At 37.7% G+C, this 24,008-nt stretch overlaps 1 protein-coding gene and 1 non-coding gene across 2 annotated transcripts in view; both read left to right on the top strand.

The window, feature by feature from the left end:
- Window positions 1–501: 501 nt before the first annotated feature.
- On the top strand, window positions 502–665 carry LOC139115061 (U1 spliceosomal RNA). Its single transcript, XR_011548040.1, has one exon. It is a non-coding gene; the product is annotated as a U1 spliceosomal RNA (small nuclear RNA).
- Window positions 666–2,997: 2,332 nt separating this feature from the next.
- The window catches only part of LOC139114412 (uncharacterized), a 95,482-nt gene continuing 74,471 nt past the window's right edge, over window positions 2,998–24,008 (top strand). The window contains exons 1-2 of the mRNA XM_070676133.1: window positions 2,998–3,043; window positions 23,490–23,671. Coding sequence (XP_070532234.1) covers window positions 23,602–23,671 — 70 coding nt within the window. The 5' untranslated portion in view covers window positions 2,998–3,043; window positions 23,490–23,601. The remainder of the gene's footprint in view (window positions 3,044–23,489; window positions 23,672–24,008) is intronic.

Raw genomic sequence — 24,008 nt, 5'->3', positions numbered from 1 at the left:
TTTATTTACTACGATCAGTCAGAGCATGAAGAAAAGGAGAGGGCTGACAGTGACAGAGAAAACTGAGAAAAACTCAATAATAAGCTTATCAACAGTGTATGGGCCGCCTGTGATCAGACTAGCTTCAACGTCGTCGTAGGAGAGGCAGCAGGAATTATCGAGCAGGAGATATAGAAATTATTCATATGCAAATATGACAAGGTCCTGTTTGAATAAGGCGTGGCTTGGCGCTTTTCCGGGGCAAAATATCTGCTGCTAATTTTCACACGTGCCTTGCGTAAAATGATATGATTAACGGACATTTTTTAATTTACAAAGTGTGGCCCAATGATAACTAATACAACTTGATTTAAAAACCGTACACTGTCTTTTACACATATCGTCGTGTATACGACATACACTTGCGCATGCGCAGTGTATCCATTTCGTCCCATAGCATCAAAACCGCGTACAGAGTTTCTGTTAGGGCAGTATATATCTTACACAATGCAATATAATAGCATACTTACCTGGCACAGAGGTTAACCGTGATCACTAGGCGGTTCCTCCAGGGCGAGGCCTGTCCATTGCACTCCGGGCGGGTTGACCCTTGCGATCACCCCAAATGTGGGTGACTCGGGTGCATAATTTCTGGTAGTGGGGGACTGCGTTCGCGCTATCCCCTGATCTTCCAATCAAAGAATAGACACCTGGGCGTCTTAAATGTCCTTCATCTTCTATTACAAGAGTAGGATGTCGTCACCAAGTGAAGGCCCAACATATGCGGTTGGTCTGCAAGGTAATAGGTGTAGCTCAATTATTTGAAAAGATAATTGACGTTTCAGATGTAAAGAACTATTTTATAATGATTTACCTGTGTATTCTCCTGTATTTACGTGTTCACCCAACTATATCTACACCGTGCACAGTCCACAAGCTATAACGCGACAGTCTGCTAAACTTTTATTGCTCCCATATATTTTGTTTTGATCTTTATATACCCACAGACTTCAGCAATAGAGGCCAAGCACGTGTGAAATTACCTTTGTTCTAAGTCGTGTAGACTTCTATAAATTCCCTATGTGGCTGCCGTAATCACCATTGACGAAGACGAGTTCAGGACGCATTTGACGGAAAGATTCGTCCGTGTTCGGAAACTTGTGTGAGCTCGAAGGTCGCTGAGCGCCCTCACAAGGCTGAATCTACCTTTCTGAGAAGGCACCAGCTGGACTATTCCATGGGTCAAAATATCTCATCATGATATACAACCCTGTTGAAATATTTGCATTTGCAACCACTTAATTGTCGTGTAGAGTAGCGAAGTCCCGACAAAGAGCTGACCTTTTGGTATGATCGATTCCGTGATGAACAAGCAGCTTGTAAGACCCTGCAAACATAGTGTACAGTATTTTCCCGCATCCTTGATCAGCATTTCTCAAATGGTTCAAAGGTCACATTTTCAACATGATTACAGAGGAAGTGAGATCTTATTTAATTGGTTCCCATATGTTGACATGGAAAACGTTGCCAATATCATCAGATCTCACATTAAAGGGGTCATTGGACACAAAGAAAGCACATCAATGATGAATTTAGTAGATGAAGTGACAAGTCCAATTGTCCGCTTGAGGGCGTGCTTTCCAATCGAAAGTCGCTGTCTTCAAAGGTAGGAGTACAAGTGCTGCTACGGTCTGAAATGTTAAATCGGTCTCAATGACCATACGTTTAAAAAACTCTATTAGACATACAATGGTGTATATCATGTATGGAATATACAGTATCTAGTACTCTACAGAAACTGTTCATACATGTAGCCCTGTGTACGGACGAAAACTGACCTAGGCTACTAACCTGTTAAGATAATCGATGCATATGAATGACACTTTCAGGCATAAACCGCTATACACAGCGGTAGTGCATTGGCAAGTTTCCAGAACGTCATTAGCCCTAAAGAATGTTGTTGGGAAAATAGACAATCCCACACTCTGCGAGACTGCAAGCCATATAATACCATGAAGGATCATGCAAAGACCTCCTCCCCCCGCCCCAGTCAGATTTCAAGCGATCATGTACTCCTGATTACTGCACGACTTCATTGGGTAATAACATGTGGTGCCCCTAGCTAAATATAACAGAATAAACCCTGAAGCAATTTTACGATTATGATAATGACACGCTACATTCTGTGTCGCAAATCGCCAGAACACGTCGACGAGAAAATAGGTTCTGGTCCCTGGGTCGAGTCAGAGGGAATTTTTCCGAAGACTATTACCTAGGGAATGATTTTTGGAAACAAATGTCCGGTCACGTGACCATTCGCCCAGTGTCGTCTGCAGCTTTGAAACACTGGCGGGTGATTAGAGCATGATGAGCGCCCTGAATGAGCATGGAGCCTCAAGCTTAAACAGCAAGATTTTCTTTTCCTACGGCATAGTAACCCGAGGAGCCCATTGACAACAAAGTTTCAAGTGTAACAGTGCACGTAACGGTATGCTAAGGAAGTTTTTGCTTCTTTTTGTAAAGAAATTGGCCCTACAGCACCCCGGAGAATCGTCCAGTTAACATAATAATATTTTTTCAGTGCCTATGTGTATCATAAAGCACAGTTAAACAACAGTAAGAGCATGGGCATGTGGTGTGTTATAAAACACCTGTTAACCTGGACTATATTCAGTCCTTATCACCTGTTTATTACTCTGTGTGGCCTTGCGTTACCAGAAACACATATATACTCCTCGGTCTACAGCCTCGGGAAATAGGGATAAGTTTCTGGTAATGCATGGTCCCTCGGGGTAATACACGAGCGCTATAGCCGTCATGGCCAGATAATATTTGTTTATTATTATAATAAAAGTCAGGTAAATAGAACATGTGACTAAGACGCAAGACGACCAAACACCTGTATGATAAGTAATTTATAGCAATAATAACGCAGCTAATTACATTTATTGATACAGTACCAATTGTTATGCTAAAACAACTCATTAATTTTCAATTACAACAAAATGAGCCTATTGTATTGAGTGTTACTTGTAGCCTGCAATGGCAACGTGTGCACGCTAAGGTAAGTGTCCTTCCATCACACTTCAAGTTGAGAAGTAAAATATTTCGTACTTAAGTTTGTTAAAGAATATGTACATGTACATCGCACAAAGAAATGTGCTTCCTATATGTGTTTACGAGAATACAAGGATAATATTAGGTGGCAAAAAGTATGTTTATTTAGCGGTGTGGCAGGTACGCGATTTGTTGTGTGTGTGCCGGAATCTTTTCTTGCACTTCAAATGACACACAACAGTCATGTCGATTCTAGTCGCTGAAGATAAGGTTGCAAAAATTGTGCGAATGACCTCCTTGGGGAATCCTCGACAGAGTAGGATTTGACAGGCCAGTGGACTTCAGTGTTGCAAAGATGAGTCGTTACAACGCAAACACCGTAAGGCTGCTCGTCGATTCCGTCAGTCAGTCACTTTCATCATTCGGCCTGCTGTTACCTCATTGATATCGATCAGGTACCTATCAGAATATTAAAGTCGCATGCGACTTGCAATACTGATATATTGGTCGACCATTTAAGGGGCTCATTTTGAAGTTCATGGAGTAATTGGCTTATTTTTGTAAAAAAAATCTAAAATTTATTTTCACTGGCATATTAACACAGGAATAGCGGCCATTTTGAATTTCAGCTATCGGTAAATTTAAACTCCTTTGTTTCCATAGTATCAAACTTTGCCAGACGACCCTTGATTTTCATTCTTGATTTTGAAAGAGAATGGTTGGAAATTTCCTATGGGAGAGTGAGGGGAATGTCTTTCGATTTCGAGACGCATACTACCTTACGATTATGTGGATATTTGATCTTTCCAACCGAATGGTCATTTAGAGAAGATAGTCATTACAGGTGTGTGCTGGTTTAGTGCAAGTCGCTACATCCACGGTGGGAATTTTCTTTAGTATTTCGCACGTTACACGTTCATTCAAACCGGTTGGCATGTCCTATGCAATATCATACATTACGCAAAGACTTTGATTAGGCTGAAACATTACAGCTCGCCCTAAGACTCTTGCTAAAATGATGAGAAACGCACTTTGTTTTCGTTGTTGTTTTGGTGTTTTTTGGTTCGTTTGTTTGTTTGTTTTTTGTTTTTGAGCTTACCAAATCGAACCACCGGCATTGAAATAACAAACTGGAATGCTAACGGTAATCTAAAATGTACGTAGACGGCTAATATTAGTTTACGATCAGACCTATACAGCACGTACACGGGATCCCACAGATAATTACAATTTGTGCCGTACATATCATACTATCGTTTTTATGTTGTTTAAGCAAATGTGTAGAACGTCTTGTCAAGATAACTCTGACATTGATTTTCTCGGCACCAGAAAGTATTTATTATCACTTTGTACTTGGTTGTAACTTTTCCCATGATGATATGACATGGAATAACTTGTTGATGAAAGCATTCATGTATATCATGTGCTGGAAATATCGTCTGCAACAAGTTTGTTCACTTAATCATGAAACAACAAGATCGCAGATAACAGAGAAAGTCCTCGTCTTTTGGTGTTATTTCGTAGACTTCGTATCTTTGAAGAAGCCAGGCATATCGAGTCAGAACAATTAAATTCAACGTACTAGAAGAATGACTGACGATCGCGAGACAGAGCACAGCCTATCACCGCAGAAAGGAATCAATGATAAACATTTAGGAGTCTACCAGAGAAATACGTTAACGTGCGAACGCCTGTTCTAACAAACCACGAATCTTTTTGGATATTCTTCAGGTACCGAGAAAATTAATGTGTAACAAATGGCTGCTGATTGCATTGCCTTTCGGGGAAGAACATTCGAAATTGGCAACAAAGAAACTACCCTAGGAACATATAGATTCTAACACGCCATTTCTGTTCTTTCAAGGCCAAGAGTTGATTAACTTTGGTTGAAATTTACGAGAATTTAATTAATCCCGAACAAATAAGTAATAATGTTACAGGAAATTAAGGTCGAGCAATTGGCAACAATAGAACGAAAATGAGCCGCGATGTTCTGCTCGATTCAAGACGATAACTTTGTAGTTATTAATCAAAATGACATTGGGCAACAATAGAACAAAATGAGCCGCAATGTTCCTCTCGAATCGAGACGATAACTTTGTAGTTATCAATCAAAATGACGCGAACGTCTTCACTTGTTAATCTTACTACCTGGCAAGGTCAATGCAACATAAACACATATATATATATATATATATATATATATATAATATATATATATATATATAATATATATATATATATATATATATATATATATATATATATATATATATATATATATTAATATATATATATATATACACACACACAAGTACCTGACAAGGCCAGATCCACAGAGCCGAGCAGTGACTAAATTTACAATTAACACGATTGGAACTAATTTGGGGTAAAATCGGATCTTCATATTTTTCAAATTTCTCAAAAATGTTAGGTGCCCTATAGCTGAATGTTGCAAAATTATATTTTACTCATAAAAACAAGTGTGTAAATTGAAAATAAACGCTGATGAGCTTACATTTGCAGATTAAATCGATATTACTTCACCGTCCAATTATCACAAATTAGTTCCAATCGTGTTAATGATAAGAAGAACATTTATCGTGCGTATCATCGGATTTAAGAATACACTAGTAAAAGCGATAAAATTAAGTGTCTGCATGCCTTCAGGGAATAACTGTTTTTGCACTGTAGTATCGAGTCAAAATCAACTTTAGTATGACCAAACCCGCGCTTTAATTTGCATATCTTCTAACTAGACCTATTAACATTATATACTCAACATTAATGAGTCGATGGTTACAAGGATTACTATTTTTATAAAGAGCTGCAGTCTAAAAACCCGTAACACTATAGAGTGCTTCATTATTCAGTAAGACTGAATTTAGTAACACAGTCAACTGTTACTTGTATTATTTGTTAATTAGTTGATTACTAATTAGTTGATCACAAAGAACAACAGCATGACACGCACAACACGTATTCCATTGCCATCAAAGGATAACATGACGGAAAACGCCAGCATATCTTAAATTAGGCCAAAAAAGATCGTTTCTGGTCACCAGGTCTTGTCATTTTAAAGCGCGGCATGGTTTTTTTTGGGGGGGGAATAGGGGTGGGGGTGGGATTACGTACTCATCAGTACAGCTATCCTCGATATCCCTGTTAAATGTCCAAAAATGCTAAAAAGAAAACGGAAGTATTATGCAGCCAGTCATAAAAGACAATAACTGTTGCATCAATAATGCCAAACCAGCATTGATAGGAATAAAAGGGGGGGGGAGAACACCGCATCGCTGCATCATTTTTGCTGAATGTCAATGACCAGAAACATTTTTTGGACTTATTAGTGATAATTCATTAATTAGCGTGCTTAGTATTGTCATCAAGTGATGTTTGCAGCACCAGTAATTCGCGGCAATGATTGTCTCAGTAACAACTAATGAGCCACCAGCAAACAGCAAGAACACATGTGCGACGCCAGTTAACACGATCCTGATCAGGAAAACTGGAAATATTTCCCCAAAATATCAAGGTATTTCCGTTTGGGGAATATGGTTGTCAGTATGTCGGCGGACCTGAAGACCCGTGTCTAAATGTTTATTTTCGAGATACTGTAGTCCGCTGACACTATGCTGCAATTACCCCTAGGAGAAAAGTGAAATATACTTTATCATCAGAAAAAAATAATTAAAAGGGTTATCGAAGCGTGGAACATTTCTGTGTGCTGTAGCTACACACTCTAATGACCCCACGTGAGAATATTTTGTTCCAGCTCATGTCATATTCATGATTAACTAATTAATTTGCAAGCAAAGCCACCAAATTATGGAAAATAATGGAAAGTGTGAAGATAACCACGGTTAAATTAATCTATGAGGGTCAAAGGCTGACGGCTCTGTCAGGATTGTGACATTGACATGGAAAATAAGCATGGAAAATAAGCAAGGTTCATGATGAGGAGGGATTTGAAAGTAAAGTATGCCGGATAACGGAGCGTAATCAAAATATTTGCCCGGCAGCTGAAATTAATTAGTACTTATCGCATTTGGTTAATGGTTTGCATTTTGCCGGATATTAATATTTGACATATGAAATTCATACCTGCAATATTCTCAAGCTAACAGCTTTCACTTTCGCAATAGCGAATAAAGGCGGTAGAATAAAAGCTGACAAGAAGGAAAGCTGTGCCCATGTCAATTTCGCTACGAAGAGTGTTGACAAGACAGTGAGATCTTTTCATGAATTTTGAAAACATTCTGAACCCCCAACTTACTGAAAAACGGAAAAAAGTCACGTGATGAATTACTTGTGACTGTCGTGAATAAACTTCGCTCAGTATTAGTCACCCGGATTAGGCTTAGACGATTTGTCCCGGACCGATGAAATATCATGCTTATTTGTAAATTATGATATTGACTGATATAAAGGTGAAAGATGTTTTTAGACTTTCAAAAGTGTAAATTATCTTTACACGCAACGTTTTGGGACAAGATTTAATACATCTGTACACATGACTTACTTGAATGTGATCAATAATATCTCAGTTAATTCGTCTCAACTGAAATACAGGCAGAAAGGCAAGAGTACCATCAATTCTCACGTGTAGACATGGAAGATACAAATAACAGACTGAGTATTAAATATTCCACTGATTTTTTTTCAAAGACGAATGTACATTGCGGGGAAACCGTTTACGTATAAAACCTACGGTTAACCTTTAATTCACTTTCGACAGCTCTTATAACCACCAGGCATCAAGGGACATACGCTAATCCCAATCTTTATTAGATCAACGAGTAACAAGACTGGTGACCCTTGAAATTGCTGTCTTTAGCCCTCAGTTGTTTGTGAAAATTTAAACGTGGTTTGCACTTTGATCTTCTTCTCCAGAATTGGTCACGCTCCATCATATGAAAACTCTAGGGTCCTTATCAGATAATTATCTCATTTTTGTCTGTTGACGCCTAGTTCTTTGTGTGCAACTAAGAGACAAATTACTGCATTTTAGTACTTTTCTGTATCTCAAGAATACCTTGTTAGGAGTTGCAATTTAAAACTCATGCCAGTCATGGTGTAAGGGAAATTTCACGGCACGGTCTTACTCTTTCATAAATCGAACAGTTTATTTTTCCCAATAGAGGATAAAAGCCATTTTGAATTTCAAATATCGGTAAATGTTTGGTAGTTTGTTTCACCAGTACCAAACTTTGCACGATGACCGCTGATATTTATCTGATAGGCGAATGGTTGAAAGTTGCATTGAGGAAAGTTTTATAACAAAATTAACTCATTCACTTTAATTTCGTACACTGTTGGCTTAGATCTGCACAATTGCGATGTGTTAGATCGTCGTAATCAGCATCTTGGCACATAACTTCAGATGTTAGAAACTTACTTTATGCGTGTTATCGGTTACTGTGTTTGAAGGTATATTTGTGTACCAAGTTTACAAAATATTTGACGGTTCTATAAAAACTTCGGAAACTGAATAAATTTAATGTACTATCAAAGAAGGCCATAGTTAGTGAAATCTTTGTGTTTTTGTCACTCAAAATTTTGTATTGGACAAACGTTTAACATCAAGTCAACCTGGCTTTATTTCTAAGTATTTTTTTCACGCAACAGTAACATTCCTTGGTCTACAATTTTCTGAATCACACCCTATTACGTCACTACAAGGTTATTCCATTGTTGTAATATGACCGCAGCAGGAAGTATTGTCTTGTGATGCAGAAATCAGGACTTAGTTTTGCGACAGAATATCGAAATATGGAAATTCAGAAAGATTGTATTTTTCCCCGAAGACTCCAAAAACCTACGAGCGCTCGGATACAAAACAAATAATTTGTTTACTTTGGCTTGATGTTGGGAGACAGCGATTTTTTTCTTTTGACCTTAGCCGACGTTGAATGAATGCATCTCATGGCAGCTCTTCAAACGGCCTCAAAAGAATTCGATCCATTTCGATCATGCAATTGTTACCGTAGGTCTTGTTGTAATAGATTGTTGGAAAGGCCATTTCACCGTATGAGCTACTCTTTGGGGATTGTGCCCCAAAGGGGGGGGGTGGAATTATAAAGAGAAAGAGGCTTTGAAATTTCTGGCTTTCACAGACGTTCTTCATTTAGTTGCCACCTCTTTGCTTTTTCATGAACCATCGTCTGATTTTACTGTCAATAAGTGAGAAAATCAGAATTGAAAAGTCGGCTATAATGGTGCTTGCTAAAATCTGGTAGTATAGTTAAACACTTAGAGAGAGTTTCAGAATAAAAAGAATTCAATACGAGAGTAGAACACATTAGCTCTTTCCACGAAATCTGTTGGTTGTCAGCATGACTATTTTATTTAAAACGTCATTGTTCATGTGATCTTTAATCAAAGAATCCCGACAGCAATATATAAATATTTATCATACATGCTATGCCTGTATTGCCATTCTTCTATTGTTCAGACGGTACTGATTTGAGCCCATATTTTAACTAGTGAAAATACGAATTATATTTTCACTGTAACCGTACTACTTACAGCGACGCGGACGCGTGACCTTCTCTGTATGCATGAACTTCGTTGGTATATGTACATATAAAACAGCTGATCATGAGCGAATAAGACAAATGACAATCCAACACGTCATTATGATTATGGTCAAAATTCTGCTGTTTGCAGTCACTTCATGGGCATTGCCCTTAGGCACAAGTACAGTTATACCAAAAACATACAAACAAACGTATGGAAAATTTGTATAATTTGCCGACACCTGTCAATTCACGGCCGGTCCCGTGGCGGTGCACGGTGCAGTGTTTTCGTGTCGTCTACGCTGATTTACACCATGGAAGTATCATTACACGTAAAGATATCGGTTGACAGAGCATCATTATAGAATCGGTTTACGACAAGTTTCCTGTTGATGAGCTTAAAGTATCTGGGCGGTGAATTACATCGTTTACAGTCGTAAATGAGCCACGAAAATCCAACCGCACTGAAAATACTCGCGACAGACAAGGTTGAGGTGTACATGATATTTCCGATTTGTACCTGTCGGTTCACAGGTCATGATCGTGTCTGGTGGCACCGATGCGGTGCGGGTTTCAGATACAATGTGCCATCTAGGGAAAGTCAAACCTTCGGTTCGGTTGTTAAAGGAAGTTTAGTTCTATTTAGGCAAGCCAGGAAGGAAAATATACGAGCAGACGACGGAAATACCTTTGAAATGTTTTATTCGTACAGCAACAAAATCACGAACGAGTTACGACACTACAGCTTACAGTGTACTCACTTCATGTTTTCACTAATCCGCTTACTGAGATGGTAAATTCGGCATATTTGACGTCTGGGAACATATATAATTCTTCGAGATAAACTGACTGGTACGGGTATTATATCCACTGTATGTGCATTCATAGATGTCGCAGAGCTGCTTGCTCTGTGCTCTCAGCTGTTCATACTCGATAAGAGTTTGAGCGTGGCGCGAGTACTTTGACCCGATTTTGGCGGCCTCATAACTTTCACGCAGGGATGAGGTTATGTATTAAAACACGAAAACACACCCATTTTGTGGACTCCCGCCTATGTTTTACATCCACCGTCATTTTAAACTAAAAATAAATCTTTTTCAAATTGTGAAAACGTGTGTCGACATCGTAATATTTAAATTGTTTGCTGTAAAAGTGCTCCATAAACCCTCCTTTGCAGTGGAATGGCCCAATAGCGGAATAATATCAAGAAATGATACGGTTGTTATCACTCCTTAGCAACCAACTTTTTATAAGTACAGCCTGGAGGAAGCAAGGTCGATGTTAAGTTGATTTCGTACAGTCATAGCCTAACCAAAGCATGCATGTATGATAAAGGGGTTATTACACGAAGTTAGGGCGATACCGCGTCGTATTCTCGTGATGTGTCCGTATTTTGACTCGTTGCTGCGCAACTCGTCAAATACGGACACATCACGAGAATACGACGCGGTATCGCCCTAACTTCGTGTAATAACCCCTAAATATATATTATATATATATATATATATATATATATATATATATATATATATATATATATAAATATATATATATATATATATATATAATGTACTAGCCCATCCCTAAACTTGTTTAATAACAATTTTTATAAAGTGTCATGGACAGTGTAAGGACATTTGTTGTTTATTGTGTATAAGACCGCTCTTGGTTTAGCCACACTATACCAAGTTAAATATTGAAGGACAGAACACCAATTCCACGCCTTTTTGTAACACTATTTGAACGCGTCTAGATGTTCAGAAATTTAACACTACTTGTTCAAATTTGAACAGCGACGTCTACATTTTGAACGCGTAATTACGCGTCTAGCGTCTGCTGTTTTTACAGTGCATTATTAATTGGATTCTAATGTTTACATTTCAAAGAAAACCAGACCCAAGGAAGAACAATTAAGCGAATCATCGACAAATAAAAACATTCCAATAGTGGGGCAATAGTAACCATGGCTACACATTTATAGGGATGGTGATATGTAATCTCGACCGGTTTTATTACACGCAGCCTTAATGTGCATTTTGAAAAATGCTATAACGTTAACCATCACGTGTTCACTTTCTATCGGCTTTCTTATCGAAAACAGAGATTGGACGGCTGGAAATAAATTTCGTTTGACAGCGATGATATGATGCGGCATCAATACCTCTGCAATAAATTCTAATCATTTGTTAACAAAACAATGTCACTTTGTTTTGCCTGCACGCAGTATAAATTACATGTGAAAGTTATCTTGGGTTAAATGACCGTTACTCCGAGTGAAAAACGGAAAGGAAATTAATTCACGTAACAAAATCTCGACGATAACGCCTTAAATTCTCTTCCACTTTATATTATGTGTAAGGAAACGGTCACTCTTTGCGATATTTCAGCTGATTTCTTGCTAGCGAGGCGTAGCTGAGCATGTTAGTTTGGCTGTTCTCTTGCCTGCACCCTTAATGAAGTGCTAATGGTCATCTTGGACCCCTTTTTAGCGTATTATTATGCAGACAAAGTTGATAAATCTCGAAGTATGTTTTTAACACTTTTTGTGAGAGATTTGTTTAGCCTGAAACACGGACAAGATAATTGAATGACCATTAAAATTTTGTTTTGGCGACTGCGACAGGAAACTGAACAAAATTAACTTTCTCGCGCGTTCATTTTTAGCCCTACAGCGTCTTTTAGAAGTCCATGACGTAGTATCATTCACGCACACACATACATGGTGCAACGACCACGTAGCGTATATAGGTGAATGCGTTCGTCGTCATTCTATGTATCTTACATGTGTTTGTCCATGCTCCAGGGCAAACCAGTCCCCGCAAACACAAATGTTGTGTAAAACATGGGGAGGTTTTGTTAGGCAGAACAAAAAAAAATTGTGCTGTTCCGATAACCCGACCTACCCTATTCTTTACCTGCCGACCCTTGACTTTTTAGAGCTACTTAAACAGGGAAGTATAAAAAGGAAGAAAAGCCCCGTAAGATCATGCGTTTGTTACCTCGCGTTTGATTTGTATTTGAATGTTAACGTCTTTCATGTTTTCATTCCTTTTATGCGTATGATACGTTTTTTTCTGGAAATCTTGTGGCCAGTATTTGACCGCCCTGAGCCCCTGAAAATGGATATATAAAAATCAAAATACTTTGGGAAAAAAATCCCTGCCTACCTACCCACCTTATTTTTAAAAACCATGTTATCGGAACAGCACAATTTAATATTTTGGCCTTGTTATCATAGGAATAAATACATCTGTGCTTATCGCGTACGGAACGTAATGAAATTTTAATTTGCTTTCCATAGCCAATAAATATATGTTTACAAGTTGCCAATTATTCTCTCATTAATGACGATTCATATTGCAAAACCTGACCTTTAGTGTCTTAAATTTGTTAACGCTGACAGTATGCCAGTATGACAGTATGAAAGTATGAGGGTGTATTTAAATAGTGCCTGTTCTTGTGTTACATCAGTATTCGTGTCATTTGTGCTGCATCAGACACTCAACTTCATCCACATTTTGCAAGCAATACTGATCTGGGAGCTATTAATAATAAATGGCATGTATTAAAATTGTCTTATTGTAAGCCTGAACCGTGTGTGTGTGCCTATCATTTTACCTTGCTATCTCAGCATAGTATTTCAAAGAAAACAGCCCATGTTAATCACCCCATTGCCGAAACAAACCAAGCCGGCACAAACTTTGTATGTTCATATCTCGCCTAATGCCCCAAACGGCTGTGAAAAACCACCGTTTGCCGGATAACAGCCAAAGGTGAGAACGAGTTGATCAACACAACGAATCTCCTGGAGGAAAATTTTGTCATGTACACCCTGATAGTCACACTTGACGACGACAACGTTGTTAACACCTTGTCATGATTGCCACGTTTAATGGAATGCGCGGCACGCGTCACAGAATGATGCCATATTCTACGCGTGCTGACAAAGGGAAAAACGACACAAGGATGCAACTCGTGAATGGATATTATAATATGCTCGGCTGGAATCCGGCAATCTGATTGGCTGGAGCCGGGGTTTATATTCTCTACAAGAAGACCTGCGCGCCGCGTAACATGTTTGAGCACAGGGACTCATAAGTGCCTATTTAAGTCAATATTACAGCGTTTTTCTTTCTTTTTCAATGTTACAAATAAAGCTGAAGAGCACAACATTTGTGTAGCTGTCTTTTGTGTAGCTTGTATTGGCATGTATAGTGCGCCCTCAATGGGGAATGTGATCATATGTAAATACGACCTTTAGTTCCGTGACCTCTAGCCAATTCCTCTGGCCATGCCTTCTGGCCACGGTACAGACGTCGCTGTGTTTACTGTCATAAGTGCCTATTTAAGTCATATTACAGCGTTTTTCTTTCTTTTCAATGTTAAATATAAGCTGAAGAGCACAACATTTGTGTAGCTGTCTTTTGTGTAGCTTGTATTGGCATGTATAGTGCGCCCTCAATGGGGAATGTGATCATATGTAAATACGACCTTTAGTTCCGTGACCTCTAGCTAATTCCTCTGGCCATGCCTTCTGGCCACGTGTACAGACGTCGCTGTGTTTACTGTATATATCGAGGGCAGGGCAGGAAGTAGGCATGGCTAGAGCCGGGCCTAGAGGTCACGGAACTAAGGTCACATTTACGAGGACGCACTATACATGCCAATACACGCTACACAAAAGACAGCTACACAAGTGTTGTGCTCTTCAGCTGGATTATTTGAAACATTGAAAAAGAAAGAAAAACGCTGTAATATTGACTTAATAGGCACTTATGAGGCCCTGTGGTTTGAGCTCGCGCAAATTTCGAACGCCAACTTGAGAGTTCAACGCGCCGTAATGTCGAACAAGTCTATGGCTTCAGATGGTTTTTGATCGTTAAATTTAGGCTAGTGCAGCTTGACGAACCAAAATATGAAGAGTTTCTGTAAGCAGCGGAGTCTGTGTAACAACACCGCAATTTTTTAAAGTTTTATGAGCGTTTTTTTTTTAAGAAAAAATTCTTCAAGTTCGATGTCTAATCGCGATATCGATGCGTTGCGTAACCGTAGTTTATGACTGCAACTGTGCACGCGCGCGCGTTCTGAAACGTTCCTTTTAGAGTTTGTATGACGCTTGGCGCTCCTGAACTGTTGTGCCAACTTCGGCCCTAAAAATAACGAAATTGTCCACTTGTTTTTAACTTCAACATATTATAATGAGGTTATAAACGGTGCGCTCGGGTATTTGGTTGCGGATATAAGACCTCTGGGGTGAAAATTAGCATATTTGGGTGAAATAATCACCTCGCTTCGCTCGGTGATTATTTCCCGCCAAATATGCTAATTTTCAGCCCAGAGGTCTTATATCCGCAACCAAATACCCTCGCTTGCCGTTTATAACCTCTAAAAATTCTGTGGCAAGCAAATGCTGCAGCGAAAAAAACATTAAGACCCCCATACCAACTCTGTTCGTATTTCATTTATCGCACATAATCTGCTTCTTGTGTGTTAAGTTTTGCGTGGCGAATTACCTTGTACGTTACTCGGTCGCTTGTTTTCCGATACACGCTTGCCACATTCCCCTCTGGTCTATTCCGCTCTGCGTCTATCGGCGCTCCATAGACGTGTGTACATTTGCCTGAGAAAAAGAAAGTCACGAAACCAAATGGTTATTTCCATAGGGATTATGCCACCATGTCATCTTCGACGTTCGATTTTACTTTGAAAAGTAGCAAGTTCATCTATCATGTAACCGTCGATCGTTCCCTATCATTCTCAAAATTCATACCTGGTACTTAATTTGCTTCAAAAACGCTCGTTTCGTGTGATTTTCGGCCGAATTCGACGGACACATCGCTAAAACATAAGCGTGAGCAATATGGAATGGAACAATCACAGGAAAACATTGATTTACAAGATTTAACATGTTATTCCCGTATTTAGCTAACCGAAATATCCTTGTTTGTCAACGCCCATCAGAGTTTTATGTCAGCAACATCGTTTCGTAAGCGAAGAGCGGTAGCCATTTTGTAGCCAAATATTGTTCGAGAACACTCCAAAACTGATGACGTTTATCGTGCATATCTCGACCTTCATCGTAAAATATCACGGTTATTGATATTTTATGGTGAACGTCACCAGCTGCAGAATGCAGCGATATTGTCATGGGTATATGATAATTGATTATTATACAGAAGGATGGTATCAACTCTCTTTTAAAGTAGCCAAGACCACGGTTTTGTGGAGTGACCGTGCCAAAACTAATACTATTCGACTCACTCGAGATTAGATTCAACCAGATATGAACTGAGAATGCTCCCGTGTTTCAGGTTATATTGCAGATGTCTGTAAATTTAACTGATACCACAAGTTTGCAACTTCATTGAAACTGTCATTATAAACATCACCATAGATTAATTTCGAAAATCATTAAATATACCAAGATGCAATTAGCTGAAACGAAACTACTACATTTCTTGACTGTTGTCATTGTATCACCACTAACACGATTGGAACTAATTTGGGATAATTAGATTTTCATATTTTTCAAATTTCTCAAAAATGTTAGGCGCCCTATAGCTGAATGTTGCAATATTACAAATTAATCATAAATATTACAAATTACTCATATAAAACAAGTGCATAACTTAAAAAGAAATGCAGATGAGCTTCCATTTGCAGATCAAACAGACATTACTTCATCATCTGATTATCCCAAATTAGTTCCAATCGTGTTCGCTTTACATAGTAAGTGTAATTGCCTTTGTCAAGTCCTCCAAGCCTTATTGCAAAACTGTGAAAGCTCAATGAATATGCATATTGTAAATTAGCTAACGCAAAAATGCAAAATGCCTTTCACTTCTATTATATAACTTAATTACCAAATATACATAGCGCTTTCATCAACTGTGTTCAAGTTTTTTCAGTCTGGAATATTCATTACAAAAATGCAAATTATTAAGTAGCTGACGTGGAAATGCAACATTTTTCACTTATACGATATCATTGTCTCATCAAAATTCAGAACAAGTTTCATTAACTTTGCTAAAGTCTTTCTAGTCTTACGTAGCTAATAATGAAAATTCGTTGTACATGAAAATTAGTGATTAGCTGCAGTAAAATGCTAAATAGCTTAAAGTAATACTACATCATAATATCTTCAATGTACATAGCAATTCTCGTAAAGTTTGATCGATTCAGTCCAGATATATCACTCATTAGGAAACTTTGAAATATTTAAATATGCAACTTAACAATTAGCTGATTTTATTATATCCAACAAGTTTCATAAATGTTATATAGTATTGTCTTTAACGTACCTTGCAAGGTTCATAGATTTTGATTATAAGTCAATCGATTATCTAGGTCTTATTAGAGAAGGTGTTTTAATATGCAAATTAGTAATAAGATGATCTAAAAATCCTGACATACTTTCAAAAATGTTTTATAATACTATCTTCAATGTGCATAGCAAGTCTTGTAAACTTCAATGGAGTCAATTTAGAAATAGATCTTGAATTATGAAATTCATCAAATATGCAAACTAGCAATCAATTTTCATGTCATCCTTTACTGTGTTTTATGGCTAAAATATCCTACTCTGATCTACATTTGTAACACATCTCAAAAACAATTACGTGCCCGTTCACAGTGTATATCATTTTTTTCTTAAAATCATTAATTATGCAAATAAGCATAGATATGCAAATCACGCCCACCAAAAACTAATCAGTTCTTGCTATTTCCAAAGAGAATCTACGTATTAAATTTGATTCTGATCCGATGTCATTCTTGAGATTTCGCGCCAACAGACAGACACACAGCACAGTGGAGGGACTGTGCACGAAGACTGCAGACAGACCGTGACATCGCTGCGACATTAGCTCAGTGTGAACACGCAGAGATCGTTTTCATAGTTGTTAGTTTACCTGCTACCATCGCAATTGAGAAGGTAGTATGTGTCAGACGATTTATTCTATTCCTATCGGAACACTATTACCAGCGCTCAAAGATTTGCAACCGAATTAAGATCCGGCGTATTATATTTCTTGGCCATCTGTTTTCCATGCGCAATTTTTGTTGTGTCCCCGCATACGGACCAGGTGTTGACTATACCCAAGTTTCTCCGAAACACAGAACTTCAATACCCCCGACGAATGAAAAACAAGCCAAAGCAAAAGAAGCTCGGAAAATAATTAGGTTAAATCCGTCTTACTACAGTGACACTCAAATGCTAGTAACATCAGTAGACAGTTCACCAACGCAAGGTTTGAAAAAGCAAACTTAATTGAGTGATTTTGAGTTCAAACAGCGAAAGCAGAGTCATTTTTGTGAATAGAAGACTCAGATGCATTCAAAGAATCTATAATATAATATCGAAAGATCTCCTAGAACACCCATGAAACCTGTCAACAGTGCTTAACAACACATTCCTCGAGCGCCTCAGGGGGACTATGATAAATGACTTCTGTCAGATCGCCTGGGAACCAGGCAAGTTCAAGGCTATGGGTTTCTTTATAATGCCTGAAAACATGTATGAAAATATGTCACTTCAATCTTCCTAATGGATATGAAAATACAGTAGACGCTGAATGCATCTCATTATTTCTATAACAACTGTTTGCGAGTCAAGGATTGCATACAGGACAGGATATGGATCGTTACGTTAAACGACCATACCATGAATATACCTTAGGGCTGGCTTTCTTCCTGTCGCCATTTAACGCCCTCAACGCCAAGATAAAGTCATTTTTTGCTCACGTGTTTACACACGTGAGCATATGTCGTAGCGATGTCTGTCTGTCTGTCTGTCTGTCTGTCTGTCTGTCTGTCTGTCTGTCTGTCTGTCTGTGTGTCCGTGTGTCTGTCTGTCGTAGCGATGTCTGTCTGTCTGTCTGTCTGTCTTTTGGTCCGATATCTCAAAAACTGCTCGTCAGATCAGAATCAAATCTGGTACATATAATCAGTTAGCAAATGGCAAGAACTGATGTTTTTGGTGGGTGTGGCTTGCATATTTTTTGCCCATTTGCATAATTAATGATTTTAGAAAAAACGGATATACATTAAAAACGACTACACACAATTTGATGAGATTTGCTACAAATGTTGATCACACCAAGATATATCAGCAGCGGGAACCATTAAGGGGTTACATGAAAGATAGTTGCTAATTAGCATATTTAATGAACTTTCCTAATTAGGGATATATAACTGATTTTACTCGATCAAAACTGACCAAACTTGGTATGTATATTAAAGATACTATTATTTAACATTACTGAAAGTCATTAAGCGTTTTAACTTTAGCCAATTCCTAATTTGCACATTTAATGAACTTTGCTAATTAGGGATATATATTTGAAATGACTGGACCGACGTTGATGAAACTTGCTACATGTATTTGGAGCTACTATGATACAACAATTTTAAAAGTCCTTAAGCGTTTTTACTTCAGCCAATTCCGAATTTGCATATTTAATGAACTTTCCCAATTAGGGATATATATCTGAATTAACTTGATTGTAGTTGTTGAAACTTGCTATATACATCAAAGATACTGTGATATAAGATTATTGAAAGTCAAAAGACATTTTTACTTCAGCCAATTCTGAATTTGCATATTAAATGAATTTTCATAATTAGGGATATTTATCTGAATTGACTTGATCAAAATTGATGAAACTTGCTATGTACATTGAAGACACTATAATACAATATTATTGAAAGTCATTCAGCCATTTTCTCTTCATCCAATTCCTAATTTGCATATTTAATGAACTTTCCTAATTAGAGATATATATCTGAATTGACTTGACCAAAGTTGACAAAACTTGCTACATATATTGCAGATACCATGGTACAACAATTTTGACAATCATTAAGCATTTTTACTGAAGTCAATTCCTTATTTACATATTTAATGAACTTTGCTTATTAGGGATATATATTAGGATTTACTTGATCAAAGTTGGCAAACCATGCTACGTACATTGATGATTATACCTGATAAAACAATATCGAAAGTCATTTCACATTTTCATGTCAGCTAATTTATAATTTGCATATCTAATGAGCTTTCACAGCTCGGCATATATGGCTTGAAGGACTTGGCCAACGGTAATTACACTTGGTATATAAAATGGTGATAAAATAACAGCAGTCAAAGAACTTTAATCTTTTTATTTCAGCTAATTACATATTTGTATACTTCATGACCTTTTAGAATTAATCGGCGGTGATTATTGTTCATTATGTTGATCATAATACTTTCAATGAAGTTGCAAACATGTGGCAAAGGTTCAAATTTACACATAACTGCAATATATAATAAAACACGTGAGCATTTTCAGTTCATATCTGGTCTTGTGAGAGGGACAACAGAAAACAAGTTCATTTTATCTTCCCTTTTCCTTGCGCATGTCGAAATGCAAAGAATTGACCTTTATAAGACAATGCACTGTGTACAAGCCACAGCCATGTTATTCGGCAAATGAATTCTTGTCCGGAATATAACTCAGATGTCAAAACAATGTTTGACCCGAAAAAAACACACAGTCTACATCATGTGTGACTACATAGACAAACAATCAACTCATATTGCGTCATTATTTTTTAGCAAGGCAAGACAACTGTATTTTTTGACATAATTAATGAAAATATGCAAGATACACAAAAATGTAGAGCTTTACTTTAGTAGACAGACATTCCACATCAGTACAAAAAAGCTTATTTTGTTGCCTGTATAGCTGTAACACAAGCGACAGCATTGCAATTTTCCATGTTTTCAAAACATCAACTTAGCTTGTACATACGACTCATGGATATGAGACTGAATATATTAGAAAATTAAAGGAAACGGTCGTCGGCACTGCGCCTGTGCGAGTTTCTTGTTCACAAACAATGTATTTCGTGCACGATATCTAGGTGCACCACAGCTGCAACATTTAAATTATACGATGTACATTATGACAGACATGTTTCGTTGTCATTTATCACCATCGTACGTTGGATACAGTGTTTACATTGGTCGTATGGGTCCCATACGACCTTTGAGCGCAGTTCCGACGACTGTATCCCTTTAAGAATGTCCCTCACCAGATACAATCGACAAAAAAACCTTTGAAGGCAATCTACATTTTTGATTACTTGAATTATGGACTTGAATTATTAACTGTTTGATTGATGATGAATGGTTTACATATTTATTTTTCGCGTTTCGCGAACTCTTGCGTAACATTACATTAGGTGACCTAGGTGTAAAGTTGAATTGCCTTTTTACAAAAACTGGATTTCTGCAGAGCATAAACGTATGCACATTCCAGATTTCAACGATACGCTGCCCTTTTGCAGAACCTCATAGTACGGCACAAGTCATTCTGTTCATAATTTCTAATCTTGATAATTAACACGCGTTCACAAATTAAGAGTAATTACCTAATGCACCATTGACGTGATAATTCCCCCTTATCTCTGAAACAAAACGACATGTGATTGCCAACGCATGACAGATCAGGCGTGTTGTTACTTGAAAAAAGGATAGCGATATTGCCGCGTTGGAAGATTTGTGTAAACAGTGCTGAAACCGATCGCCCGGAGCAAATAGACTTCCATCGTGGCTGTCCTTGAATTTTCTGCATTTCTCAGAATTGTTTGACACGAGGTTCTGTCAATGCTGTAACTGTGTCATTGCCGACAGTCGATAACCTGCGTAATTCATATTAACAAATAAATATGGATTCGTGGCCTGGATTCCAACTTATAATGAATTTATCCAGTTGGGTTTGCTGCCAGTAGCTCTTTTATTATTTATGAGTAGAAACGAGCTGATTCCATAACGGTGGCATGATTGATCGACTTTGAACTGTTTTGTTTGTATTTTCTGAACTATATCTGAAATATCGTAATTAGAGTTTTTCTTCCCTTTTTTATTTGTAAGTATTGTACTGTTCATCCAATCCTACATGATAATTGTATTTAAAGGCAGAAAACCCCTTAAAATATTACAGATGATGATTAATCTAGCTAATTTCAGTTACTTTCAATTTTTCAACCGTTGGCTACCCTGGTTTGTGACGTGCTTCTATTTACTAATCGTGCGCTCAGTACTTTATACTACTACGTTGTAGATCCCAATGAGAAACACTTAAGAAGCTAAGTTGCCAAGCAACAACCACTTAGGAAATTTGCAATATCAACAAAATCTGAGATTTCAGATTTTTTTCTGTTTGTAATAAAAACACGATTATGTTGCCTTAAGGAAAACTAGAATTCAGCGGATAAAACTCAAAAAGTCAAACATAAAGAGTTTTGTACATAAACTACCCCCAGTGTCTAATTTATATTATATGTGACTGCCGCATCAGTATACATCTATTGAAATATCAAATGCGTGTTTTAGTTCAAATTTCAACAGATTGTTTCTCTGTCAATCTCAGAACCCTAGACATTTTCCGACCACAAATATTCATGCAAGTGTATATCCGAAGATGTGTAATTTTACAAATGTCTAAACTAACTAAAGTTATCAAATTTGAATGAAAAGAGACCAAGACTATCCTCATAGAATAAAAAACCGACCTAAAAATATCAACATTCAATGAAGATTGAAAAAATATCAACATTCAATGAAAATGGACCAAAATTATCATCATTCAATGACAATTGGGCGAAATTGTCATAGTTGAATGAAGATTGACCTTATCGTCATTGAATGAAAAGTAACAAAAATCATGTCTACTGAAAGTTTGCCATATTATCAACTTTGAATGAAAATTGGCCCAAAATGAAAAAATGCCAAAATTGACGCCATTGAATAAAAATTGAACAAGATTACTTTCAATGGAAATTGACCAAAATTATCGTTGTTGAACGCAGATTGACTGCCAAAAGAGGAAGGATTTATCGTCGAAGTAAATTGAGCTGCTTGTCAATTAATAATACGCCAGTGTTTATTTGTCTGTGTCTGTACCTTCCTGCTTGAAAAAAATCATTTACGAAAAAAGCCCTCTCCTTTGGTGTGTCGTTCATTTTTTTTCTCGTTTTCGGCTGAAAGACAGCAATCCAGCACTTTATAAGAAAGCAGACCTATCCTTGAGATAATTCTAATGGATATGCTACAATGCTTATTGTTAATTTAAAACACCAGGGGCTCTCTTCAGCATGTGTTTATACCTTTACCCTTCTCTGAACATTGGATAGAATCACATCCATGGAGAAGACAATGTTGCTTCCGAAAGCGGGAGCTTTTAGAGACACACTGACTCTCCTAAACGACTGCATGGAAATTAATTGAATGCCTCTCTTCTCTTCGGCTAAAGTGTTGCTCCTCCCGTAAATCATCAATGGATCGAAATGATCGTTTAATGAAAAGGCCTGATATCTTCAATAAAACACCTTCTCCCGGTTTCTCCCTCGGTTAGTGCTGTCCCGGTCCTCTACTTAAAAGCTAGTCGATTTGATGGGATACCCTTCTAAGTAGAAATGTGTTTTTCTTAGACTAGTGAAAGATGACGAATTTACGAACTGTAAATATGTCACCGCATGCCGCAGTGCAAATTTGACTGTATAACAGACAACAGAAAGGTGAATGGGTGAGGCTTTGTGACATTTAATAGATTTTCTCAACATTGTAATGTCATCTGTATTAAGATCTGTTGACGTGGTGCCTAAAATTTGTTGATACGATGCTTTACGCCTACGTTTCGACGCTACATTTAGACAGGATTCAGTCAAGAGGCATTGGTTGGCGTAGTCAGAAAATTAATATCTAGCTTCAAATTATTCATAAAGATACACAATATGGGCATGTAGGATTGTGACGTCAGCGGTGTCTGCTATTCCCAACCGCCTGTGGTGGCGCAAGGACTTTGCATGTGAGTGTTCTTATAAATTGTGTATGGGACTAGGCTGTGTACATAGCTGGTATCCAACTGATGCCAATATTAACCCCAACAGAAACCTAAAGGAAAAGAAGAATGAGTCTGTGAAAGCAGTTTGATACAGTTCACCACAGGCGACAGGAGACAGACGCTGCTTGTGGCCCTGCCTTAAAACATTGTCCAGCGACATGGCAACGAAGACCGGTCATCTACCCATCAGCCAAACTGTTATACTTCTTAGCGTTTGTTTGCAAAGCGGTAAGTCTTAAAGTTTGGTTGTTTCAACTAGTCTTTGCAAAGGAATAGTTCCTTAGATGCACTGAGCTTTTCTTTGACAGGTTGTAATCTAACCCTGTGAAGTACTTTGTAAAACCTATTTATTGTTCGATTTTAGGAGGTTTCTGCGTGAATAATTGATCGCCAGAAAGACACAAGTGTCAGATTAAATGTACTCTAACACATCTAGCGTTTTTGGAATTTAAAAAAACGTAAAGGCAGCACGGTAACTGTTACAGTTTGCATGTTTCTGTAAGCGCCCATCCTCAATTCAACGGCAAATATAGTCAAAGTTTGCTCCTTGTGTCTAGAAAACATT

The sequence above is a fragment of the Ptychodera flava genome, chromosome 16 (assembly GCF_041260155.1).
Source record: "Ptychodera flava strain L36383 chromosome 16, AS_Pfla_20210202, whole genome shotgun sequence".
In the NCBI taxonomy this organism is placed as follows: Eukaryota; Metazoa; Hemichordata; class Enteropneusta; family Ptychoderidae; genus Ptychodera; species Ptychodera flava.
The sequence above is the reverse complement of the archived record's forward strand: the minus strand, read 5'-3'. Positions and strand labels throughout refer to the sequence as shown.